General features: G+C 42.8%; 1 protein-coding gene across 2 annotated transcripts in view; it reads left to right on the plus strand.

Annotated features, from left to right (window-relative positions):
* inpp5a (inositol polyphosphate-5-phosphatase A) overlaps window positions 1–12,434 on the plus strand; it is a 142,117-nt gene that overhangs the window by 74,433 nt on the left and 55,250 nt on the right. For both annotated transcript variants that reach the window (XM_083897531.1, XM_083897532.1), the window contains exons 5-6: window positions 5,491–5,554; window positions 6,789–6,892. In XM_083897531.1, coding sequence (XP_083753657.1) covers window positions 5,491–5,554; window positions 6,789–6,892 — 168 coding nt within the window. The remainder of the gene's footprint in view (window positions 1–5,490; window positions 5,555–6,788; window positions 6,893–12,434) is intronic.

Below are 12,434 nucleotides of genomic sequence, written 5' to 3' on the forward strand. Positions count from 1 at the left end.
GTAAACCAATTTGCTTGCGAGCTTTTGCTCGTGAGGTCCCTCACAGGAGGGCGGTGGAAGAACATTAAAAACAGTATGAGACAACTTAAATCCTAATTACTGTAAAATAAATTTACAGTCACATCTTCATTTAATCTATCTTTCAGCACTTATTCCTTTTCTCTGTCCCTACCTTACTTATGCCACCCCCCATACACACACACACACACACACACACACACACACAAGTATACACCCTAGAGACAAGAGCTCCTTCAGGACGTGACAGATAGCTCCAACACACATGTCGCTTTCAAATCACAGCAAGTGACAGAGGAAGTTTTAATGAGAGTTTTGTCTGTGTATCCAGTCAGGCCTTCCAGGCAGCCGATGAATAATAGACACTGTGGCTCAATACTCTGAATACTCAATCAATGGCTCTGGGAGTGGGCCTTGGCAAACACATATGGCAGCCCCGGGTGGGCGGTGGGCTCACGAGGGGTAGAAAATACTGGGGCTTCTCCATCTGTATCTCTGGGCTAAGAAAAAGCAAGTCCATCTCTATTGACGCCGCTCACTTTTGTACTGGGATGTTTTCCTTGCCAGGGATGACAAACAGGCTGCTGCTGTGTTGGAGATTATGTGCAGAGAGAGAGGCTCCTGTGAAGGTGCTCTTTTAGCCTGGATCCTGCATATCAATGGGCCCCTTGCTGGGGACACAGAGGGCAGATCTTTAAATGGAGATGGGGTTGCCTTCACACTTTAATTTGGAGTGTATGTTGTGAGTTTATCCGTGTATAGATGTTTGCCTGTAGTGAAAAATGAAGATGTTGTGTCCTTATTAGTCAGAGCTATATGACATATCAGAATGCAATTTCTTCATGACAGCGTATCTGATTGACCTTTCCAATGGGGCAGAGTGTGTGTGCGTTTTTTATCACTTGTTTTTTATGTGTCTATGTGTAGGTTTATGTGGAAGTGTGGCATCACTTGTGATTTGACAGATGAGGGGACTCGAGTGATTTCTGAGCAATGATATAAACTGGAAAACAGCCCATTTTTCACTGCTGTAGAAGGAAAGAAAAAAACCCCCAAACAGACAAAAAAAAAGAGGAGTCTCTCATGAGCCGTCAGAAATAACAGTAATAGCAGTGCAACTATCATTATGTCTTCTGATTCTGATCAATTAACTTGATAATTGCTGCTTTTTCAGTAATTAATCTAATATTTTTTATTTAATCTTGATACTGGTGCTTATATGTTCACATGTAAAATAGCAGAATTAATATAGAATGAACACAAATGAAGCATATTCTAACTATAACCTTATGTACTTACACACAATATGTATAGATATCTCACTTATAGCTGAGTCCTTGGTCATGACACCTACGGTACTACTGTATTGTAGACAGTGTTCATCAGATCTTCAGAACTGTTCAAATGGAGCCATAGTGAGTGTTGCTTCTTCTTTGGTTTGGTGTGGTCGGTCAAGGGAAGCAAACAAAACACAGCTGTGGTCATTTTCATTCATTCATTTGTTCATATATCCATCGTCTACCGCTTTATCCTCCACATGAGGGTCGCGGGGCTGCTGGATGACAATCCTAGTTGACATAGGGCCAAAAGGGTCGCCAGTCCATCACAAGGTCAACACACATATAATCATTCACTCATACAATTTTAGAGCGTTCAATTAACCTCTGCGTGTTTTTGGACATGTGAGAGGAAAACAGGGGGTCCGCAAACTCCACACCGAAAGACCCGGATACGAACCAGCAACCTTCTTGTTGTGATGGCCTGTTTTATAAATGATGTGTGCTAAATATTAAGTGTAATATATATGTCTTAAACAAATCACAATGATGAACAGATTATTTGTGGCAGCACTGTCGTGAAGTTTTAACAAAAACTATAGGACTGGATAGATTTTGTGGCATTGGTGGGAAAAAACGCCCAAAAAGTGGCCGATCAATTTAATTTTTGGCCCCTCCCACTTCCGGTTTTCCACGCTTTTTCACCAAAACCTTTTAAATACGTACATTTTCACCAGGATTGATGCAGTTGCAGAAATAAGAATTTCATTTATAGAGGGTTCTTGCACAGTCATGCTCGAACGCTAATAAATTAAAATTAAAGAAATTAACTTGGACAGCGACAACCAAAACTACTCAGAAGCATCTTTTGAAGGGTAGGGTCGCAACAACTCTTTACATAACAGACAATAATCTTTTTATAGAAACAGAACCTACACCCACAGCATCAAACCCCACTAACCAACAGCCAGTATATTCTCTGCTGTGGTGGTTTTTGAGTGCATCGTTTATTTTTTTCCCCCCGATTAAAACGCTCATTGGTCGCACGTTCTCATCGCTGTGCTTCAGAAAGCAATAATCCTACACTTTGCCAGTGTCTGGGGAGAGCAGAACATTAGCCTCTGAAGTTGTACAGTGAGACGATGAGTGCGATGACACTGGAGTGTGTATGTGTCGGGCTCTCCTGGGACTGGCCCCACTCTCCCTTAGCACAGATTGGAGGTGAGACCTTGACGAAAAAATTATTACTTTTATGTTTGCTTTATGGCTCATTTTTCACATTAGACGCAGAAAATCTATCCAGAGGTCACAAAATCCCTGCTTCTCCTCGTTGGTCGGAACTAATTTTTGCAGCCCTCGGTATCGATAAAGCATTCAGCGGAGCAAAGTATGCAGGCTATGTACTGCGGCGCTCAAGTCTCTATTTTCCGCCAGCCTATCTACTGGGACTTGTTCAAGCTCAAGGTTTTGGAAATGTCAACCCCCCCCCCCCCACACACACACACACACACACACACGCGTGCACACACATGGAGCACAGTTGCCGTTGTGTCATTGTGCCCTTATCTTTTGAGCAGTGTAGCCAATATGACTTGTGATAAGAGGTAACGTTGCCAGGACGAGTCATAAAACCCAACCTTTTATGGTGCGGTTATTGTCTTTCTGTCTACAATTATGGTGATTACTCATTTCCTCTTACCTCCCCCCCATGGCCCCTCATGTGCACTTAATAGACTGCATTTTACTAATGGAAAATTAAGTAGCCACCGTGGCAGTGGGGTTTATAAATATGTAAAATATACTTTTAATTATTTCAAGTGAATCTGGCAGTTAATCAATAAAGAGAGACGTGACAAACATACGTTTGACACAGGCCATTGTAAAGCCTCCTGGTAAAAGATAAGCATGGCCTGTCAGCGCAGTGCGGCCCTAATGAATATTTTGAGCCTGTCATGTAAGGAGACAAATGGATTAATTGCGCCCTGCTAATATAATAGCTTCTTTATGAAGAGTGCACAGAAGAGGCAGAGGAGAGGAGAGAGAGCTGCTCGGTTCTGGACCCCGATGTCAAATAAATATTTATTAGGGTTGAGGGTTAAGTAGATTTTTGCTATTACACGGATGGCCACTTAAGCATAGTTGTTTATCATTTATTTGAAAATTGATTCATACAAATTTGTTTGATGTCATATTAATTTTATTTTTAATAGTCTCAGGCTTTGAGGTCATATAAAGAGATCGGCAAACACTGCGTGAGAGAGACTGTGGCAATCAGGCATTGAAGTAATCTATAATTAGAATTATTTATGTTTTTATTTTTTAATTTTTTTTTGCAGAGAATCAATGTTTGTGTTTGACAAGTCCAATATATAAATCCAATCATGATTCCACAGAATCCAAGGTGAACTATTGAGTTTTTTTTATTTCTTTATTTTACCATTTGTAGTATAGTAAAAAACAGTTTATAATCCTCGTTCGTGCAGCTGAGACCAATAGAAATGTCGTTTGATATATAATCTAATCTAATGTAATAATCATTACTAAAATGTGGCCTATTGAAATCCTTTTCATCCTTCGTACTGCGTGACTTTGCAGGAACACAAATGCCATTTAATCTGTAATTGAAAGAAATTCCTCCTTTTTTTGTCTGCCCCCCCATTTCATATTTCAGCACAGTCCTTTTTATTTCACTACCCATTGAGATATTCACACACCACTTTGACAAATAGCAGTTTTGTTTTTTCCCCCCCTCCTCACTCTGTTTCCCTATCCGTCTTTGTCTCCAAGTCTGTTGTTGGCATTTTACGGTGAAGGAGAACATAAAGACAAGTGAGCACAAATAAGCACACACGGGGGGGGGGGGGGGGTTCTTCCTGGAAGCCATACTCTGGCAACGGGGAAGCTGTGACCTTGAGGTCTGTGTTTGCCCAACGCCCCTCTCATATGAAATACCCACCCCCTGCCAACACCCCGCAGCACTCCACCCGCCGGCCTTCCTTCCTTCTCTGTTGTCCCGCAGAGCAGGAGGAAGGAATGACGGGGAGGGAGGGAAAAAGCCACGCGGCTGGTAGGTTTTTTGGGTCACCAGCCGCTGTTCTCATCAATTAAATGTGCGACGGTGTTTTTCCTTTCGGCTGAACTTATATGTCAAGGAGATGGGCAGGACCTCGTGTTTGTGCTTTTGACAAATCAGCAAATGTTTAATCTCAAGATGCGCCGGCACTCATGAATAATGCAGAGGCCGGGCCAGGGCCCAAACTCTGTCCCGGGCGGCGTGTCGGAAAAAGACAGACGTCTGTCCGCGGCCTCACCGGGAAAAATCCAAGAAAACACTTAATCCCACTTTATGAGGGTCATTTTTTTTTGTCTCCTCCTTTTCATCACATGGCATCAGTTTCATTTCCTCTACTTCAGCAATAGACCGCTCTCTTCAGTTTTGTCGGCACGTCATGTGAAACTCATAATTTTTCCCACTCCATCTACCCGTGCTTTAATTTGGTTACACTTCATTGTAAAAGTTACTCTAACATTCTGTGAAGGGGGGGGGGGGGGCGAAAAAAAAGGAGACTCGGAATTATCCTGAGCCAAAGACCTGCTATCTCAAAGACACAAGGGATTGAGCTTGAGCTTTGCCTCCATTTGCCCTAAATGTAAAGAGGGCAACAGAAAGCAGTGTAGTGGACTGTGAACCGCATCAAATCCCCTTCTGCATGACTCTTACTTCTTCCCACAGACTTTGATTGGCTTGTCCACCGACTGGGAAAGTTTCCTGATTGTTCACAGGGAAAATTAAGAGTTTAAGCCTATTGAAGTTGATCTTTGCTCGTTTCAAAAGTCCATCTGAATATGTCCTTTTGAAAGCTCAAATTGTTGACTGGTCACATTAGAGGACTGCGAGCCGGAGAATGGGCTCTTGACTGAGCGTATACTGTACGCGGAGCATGCTGCACCTGTTGTTGTGTTGGCTGATTGTGTGCAGTGTGTCGGAGTGAAGCACTGCGCTTTCAGCTCAGTTTGTCAGTTAAGCATTCTCACATTAGCTCCCGTTTAAACAATGAACGGTGTGAAAAGGTTAAGAATAAATGAGAGAAAATCGTCGCTTTTGCAGTAATGGAGGTCAATTCTTCCTCGACAAAGTTAATATCAAAAAATCTGAGATTCTGTCAACTCACACAATTTTTTCCTCCTTTTTCAGGCTCTCGGAAGTTTCTACTTTATCCACGAGTCTTTGAAAAACATCCACCAGTTTGATTTCAAAGGTGAGCACCTCTCTCTCTCTCTCCCTCACACACTTCTAACCCTCATACACTGTCCATCACCTCCACTGTCCTGAAATGCAATCCTCACGTCTTGCCCCCGGCGTGTCACACACCCTAACCACTTGAAGGGCTATTCCCGCTTCCATCAAAAGCAGCGAGCTAAGATTGGCTCTGAGGATAATGTAAAGGGGGAGCGGGACAGAATGGTAATGCTTATTAATATTAGGATTTAATTCATAAGATTTCGGGCCCACAGTAATGGCGTGTGGCGGGTTATTGGACAGTTACATCGGTCTCATCAGCGTGCGGTGTCAGAGGGCCCCGGGGTCCAGCGGCCGTGCTAATTAAAGAAGGGATATAGATGTGGAGGCACCTCGCTTCCTATTAGACCCAAGTCGGCATTAGCACCGGTTACCCCCAGTGAAGGACAGGGCAGGGCACGGGAGGGGAGGGGTCAAGACGGGAGAGGATCACTTTCCTTGTACACACACACACACACACACACGCACACACATATACTAAGATTATGATATAAAAACAGAATCACAAGAAGTAACCATTTACTTTAACGGCGTCTGACTCAGTAAAATGTGTGGACAGGAATAATTATTTTAGCTTATGGTTTTCCTTCTGTGAAGGTGAACTTCAGATATAAAAGATGCAGATACAGTTAGAAACATTCACTTTTAGAAATAAACTGTTCTTTTTTTTTTAATTGCAAAATGCTATTAATATGAATATAAAATAACATAAATAACATATATTACTTTTTTAATGATAGAATTGTCATACAGAACTAAATTGTGGAATAAAGTGATTCCATTTCTTCTTGCATATTCATGTTCTAATGTTTTTTAAGTCAAATGTGTGCTTCTGTTCTGTTGTGTGACAACACTATCTTTAAGGTTTTAAGATAAGAAAGATTCGGGGGGGGGGGTGAAAGAGAGACTCAGAACAGATGTTGAATATTTAGGGAAAACGAGCCATTTCTTGTTAGCTTTGTTATATTCAATAATGTCAGGGTAAATGCAAAGTAAGTAATTTAAGTCACTATTCACCACTTGAATACAGCTGTGTTTCTCTCTCTGACCAGCAGGTGGGGCAGTTGCCTGGGAAAGGGCACAGTGGCTGTTGCTCTCAGTGAGCTTCAATGCTAGTGGGAGTTTCTCAATTACACTGGAAAAATTAACCTGTTGCCCCGTGTTTGAATGTCTGTTCTTTTCCCCGTCTTTAGCCAAGAAATTCAAGAAAGTGGTGGGGAAAGAAACCTGTTCAGAGACACTAGAGAGCACACCGACGCTGGAGAAGGAGAAGTTCCCACAGGATTACTTTCCTGAGGTGGGTTCAACCATACACACACACACATGGTGTCATGTCTAGATTATGACTGACAGACGTCAAACAGTGAGAGTTGAACAGGTGTTAATGACTAAATGAACACATACTCTTATAGCTCTTATAAATCACTATCTGTGAGTTGAGTAAAAACTGCCCATTTTGAAAATGTGCTGCATATCATATAATGTGTTTATTAGATTTCATAGAGTTTCTCTTAAATAATAAATAAAAATAATGACAACCTTCAGATAATAATTCACACAAATAGGGACAAACTTTTCCAGACCTTTTATAAAAAAAATGTTTCCCAATGGTTATTTCATTTCCGCTGTGTCTTATTCTCCTTTTGTTTTACGATCCAATTTTTCTCTCCGCCTCTGCTTCAAGGAAATGTGCCGGACACATGGCTGATTTGGAAACAAATCAGTCACGAAATTCAAATCGCGAAATGAGAAAAAGAAAGTCCTTGTTGTTTTCTGCCCGTGTCCCATGGAGCAATCCTCCTGCTCATTCTGCTGTGTTCACTTTTTTTTCTGGTTTCGGTGTGCTGTGCCATTGAGGGGGTGGTGGTGGTTGTGGAGTTGAGTGTGTGTGTGTGTGGTGGGGAGCTGAGCGCAAGCATAGCAGTGCTGATATAGTAATAAAGACCACGACCGCCCGTGTGTCATCCCTGCACTCCCCACTCATCTGTCAACCATGCTCCGACGGCCGCCTCTGCAAATATATGCAAAACAGATGGATACGGCCCCTTCACACACTTCCCCCCAATTTCCGTCTCTTTCACACACTACAGGACCCCCCCCCCCCAATACCACCCTCGACATACACACAAACATATGCATTTACACACACCTAAACAGCCCCCTGCAACTCTGCTTCCCCCCCCCCCCCCACCCCGTTTCCTGATTCCACAGATGATCTAAAACCAATTACACTGATTGAGGCGCACGGCCATTTAAAATGCTCACAGCGAAAGCATTGTTCTGCATTTAACAGGACAAGCAAAGAAAACCACAAAACAAACCTGGCACGGCGCACAGTGAGAAAGATGAGGGGAGTGATGTAGAGAGAAAGGAGGTGTGTGATCGTGTGTGTTGTGGGCGCAGATGAGAAAAGTTTTGCCCCCCCCCCATGATTTATGCCTCTTTCCCGGCTGGGATATGAATCTGGGATGATGCTCCAGAGAGCAGCACTCCAGATAATGTTAGCCCATTTAAAAAGAGCAGATTTGTGTAGTCTATCAGGGTCGACGAGTATTTTTTTTTTTTCTCCCTCCCTCCCGCCTCCCTCCTCCTCCCCTCCATAGTGAGAAATTGGTTGTTATCATAGATCACAGATACTGCTCAAACCTCTTATGAAAGATGAATTAATTTCACTAATGCTTTAATGCAAAGCTCTCATGAGGGAGGCAGACTGGTGATAACCCCTGCCTCGTCCCCGCTTCCTCCGCTCGTGATTTATGCCCTCTTTTAGTAGATGAAACCGCCTAGATTTGCCATCCATCTGCAGCTTTGAGGAATCCTATTACACCGGGGTCTTGGACCAGACAGGATGCCACAAGGAGTCCCGAACCGATTTTTGGCGTCTTGATAGTTGAAACGAAATGATTTTAGAAAAAAATGAACAAGGAAAAAACAATGCAGAGAGGCTGGAGCGTCTTGTTTATGCGCCCCGTAAATAATTTGTGGCGTGAATTAAAAACTTGTATTTGAAAGTGGTCCAATGTGACGGGGACAGAATCCTCGGTGAAGGAAGGTGAGAGAGTGGCAGCAGACAGTTAAGGTGGCCGGTCGGAGACAGATGTGTGTGTTTCCCCTGCCTGTGTCTTACCTTTACGGTCGGCCATTAATAAAGTGTCAGATGTTGATGACATCATGGTGGGAGGACTGTGTGTGTGCGCGTGTGTGTGTTTGAATCACAAACAAAATGTCATTCAGTACATTTTCGCGGCGGGTTTAGACGCTTGAGGATTCCTTTTGCAGATCTGATCTGAAAGTTATTAGATGAATATGTCACTTATGGTTAATTCATTAATCTGTTTGTTATGTCACATAAAACAGAAGGTAGACAGACAATTAGTTCATACAACAAAATGCTCCTCTTTTCTACTTGAAAGGATTTCCCTGTTGATTTATCCATGCCATCTCTCTTTCACCTCAGAGTGTGCAAAATGCATCATTAAAGGACACATTTCCTGTTGTCTAACGTATAAAAAAAAGATCCATTTCCATTTGATCTAAGTGGCTTTCAGCCTTGTTAAAGCTGCAAAATTTCCGCGCCGTGAAATAAAATATTGGTTAAAGTCACTTAGATTCACTTTTCCTGTTCCCGGTTTTGATTCTGATTTAAGCGACTGCCTCTTCGTATGCAAAACGTCGGTTGTTTTCGCAATATCCGCCGTGAGTTATGGTCGCAAGTGAAGGGGAGAATAGCGTGGCGGGGGCGGGGGGGGGAGGGGGGACATTAATTGAAATGCTGAATAAGAGGGAAGTGGACAAAATAGTGGGCACATTTCTTTTGAGAGGTCGCCGTGATGGATTTGGCGGCGCGTCGGTTTCCCCGTTGTCCCGTCAATCTCTCCATCTCCCCTGTGGACATTAATATATTTATTTGTTTGGCGCAGCAGTACATGCCTCCAAAAACCATTGCATCATAAGGATTTGTCATTGCCTTATATAAATAAAGTATACGACCCAGACCTTAATGTGCCCTTGCTATTGATTGTTTTACACAAGCCGTCGGAAAAAAAAATAGAAAGGAAGAAAATAGGCGACAGGCTGTAGATCAACATCCATATGAGTTTCTATTTGTTGTTTGGCACCATGAGCGTGTCTATAAAAGCATTGACTTTTCATACGCCTTTTAGTGCCCTCTGTAGTGAGCTGTGATACGGGGGGCCCGTGATTACTTTCAAGTTTTGCCCCTGATGAAAGTTAACTTCCGTTATATTTTTTTTTCTCCCCGCCAACTTGATTTAAATGCCGTCGCGTGATTCATCTGTGCGACTCGATGCGATGCGTTTATATGTTGAGGAGATAAAGTCATTTAAACTGTGGCCGTTTTTGGCTGTAAAATGCTCTCTGCATTTATCACCAGGACAAGACACCGGTGACACAGATGCTGTTCTCGGGTGACAGCCGTGATCCATGAGACTGAGAGCAGCTCATAAATGCGGGGATAATGTTGAAATCAAAGCCAAATGAAGGATTCTCGTCACTCATTTGCTCCGTCCTGCAGAATCGGGATAGAAAAAAAAACACCAACAAGCTGCTTTCTGATGCTTTTCTGGACGTTTGGCTTTTAACGCTATACAATATTTTTCAATACTTGTGAGGCGACCGTAATGTGCTGTCCAGTTATACAATATAAACCTTATGTGAAGCCCTGTCTTATTTGATAGCGCCCCCCCCCCCCCCCACTGGATGATGGAATAAAGATAAATGTGACTGTCTACCAGGGGCTCAAATCAGTCAGTGTGTATTACTTATTACTCACAGTGCATTTCTGTCATGGGGCTTTTGTGTAAACCCCCCCTCCCTTTCCTTTCCTTTCCTTTGCTTTCCCCTGTCCTGTCCTGCACTCCTCTCACCCCACCCCACACCCAGCCACAATATTATTTATGGGGGTCAGACTTTGAGCTGAAATATAAGAGGTCAAAGAATCAAACGGGGATGGACCGGGAAACGGTGACGGGAGGGTGTTTTAGAGGAGGACTCGGGTCGTGTGTGTGTGTGTGTGTGTCTGACATTTTACACAAGTGTGATTTCCCATTGGTCACAAGTGGGAAGTTTTATGTAGTGGTTTTAAGTTTTAAGTGTCCCATCTTGATTTTTTCCTCTTTTCCCCTGTCTGTCATTTCTCTCTCTCTATATATAAATATATATATGTGTGTGTGTGTGTGTGTGTGTGTGTGTGTGTGTGTGTGTGGTTAGCGGTCAGCACGTACATGTCTTGCCCAACACCCTTGGCTGTGACCCAGTGTGTGGCTGCCGTTCATCACTGTCATGGGCGGAGACGCTATCGCTGACCTGTGGAAGGTCAGCCAATGTCAACCCGAGCCTTGTGCCCTTTTTCCGCTGCCCTTTGACTCCCACCCTCATCCCTGTCCAGTGACTCTTTATAGCCACCAGACCTCGATATATGAAACGATTACAGGCCCACTATCCATTTCATCTGGTGACGTCTTTTTTTTTTCTTCTTCTTTTTTTTCTCCGCTTTTCCTTTTCAAAGTAACAGCGCAGCATATGAATTAGCTAAATTCTTGTTTGTTTTTTTGTAGAGGGGAGGAGGGGGAGGGGGGTAGTGATGATGATGATGTCTCAGCAGGAGATTAAATGTGGCCGGACAGCATCTATGTCATCAAATCTGCTGCAATATCAGCTGCGGCAACCAAATCATGATGTCATCATGTCAACCATGGACCGAGGGACACTTTTTCTTCTTTGGCACTTTGATTGATTGTGCGCGATAATCATCTCCACCGGCTGCCTATTACAAAATAAAAGCACTTAGATTGGGTAAGACTAGATTGCAGAGTGTGTTTTTTAATATGTGGATACTGTAGTGGTCGTCCGTATGATTACCGTGTGTGTGTGTTGTGAGTGTTTTTATAAGCGTGCAATGAAGTGTGTGTGTGTGTATTGGGGGGGGTTGTCGATCAGTCATACGTGGAGGAAATGGGGCAATCTGGGTCTGGTTGTCAAGGAAGTGATGGATTTTAATGCTGTGATTGTAGTTAATGGCTCTTTAAATTAAATCGAGATTAAACGTCTCTGGCTGCAGTCAGAGTTTGTATGTGCATTGAGCGAGATTCGCCCTCCCCTTTAACACTAACTCTTCATCTGCCTCCTCATCCTCCTCAACACCCTCTCCTCAACTTAACTTCTCAACACACACACACACACACAGTGCACACAAATGGATTTCCCATGGAGCAGAGTAATATGGGAGGCTGCTGTGTACGTATGAAAAAGGCATGAATGTAATCACTGAAGTTAGTCTCTCATTGCCTGTGTTCAATAATATTCAGTTAGTTTAAAAAATAATTTTTCCAAGTGTAATATCTAATTTAGGATCTAATTCCATTTGCTCCTTTTCAAAGTCACAATATTGGGACAGCGAGTTTTAATTGGGCCCATACATCCTGCTGAGGCAGTATGGATTAATTCAAGTATGCTAATGTAATTCAATTTGATACAGTTAATCTTGTACTAATGCAGATTGAAGGATGTGAGGCGCAATCAAATACCTCTTAGCCCTTTAATTTGCATATGAGTTTTTTAAATAAAATTAGTCAATTTGTAATTATGTGACCTGGCCCGTAATTAGTTTATCCATCAGTGCAGTTAACTCCCCATCAGGAGTATCAGAGAGATAGAGGCTGAGGGGGGAAAGAGACGTATTTATCTATTCTGAATGAGAACACTCACAACATCAATTTGTCTCTCATTTAATAACCAGCTTCATGGTGAATCATGTGCTGTTTGAGAAAGATCTTTGGACTTGTGATTGGATACTTAAGTAGAGGTTGGTGGGATCTGAT

Source organism: Microchirus variegatus (genome assembly GCF_963457635.1).
Source record: "Microchirus variegatus genome assembly, chromosome: 11".
Taxonomy (NCBI): domain Eukaryota; kingdom Metazoa; phylum Chordata; class Actinopteri; order Pleuronectiformes; family Soleidae; genus Microchirus; species Microchirus variegatus.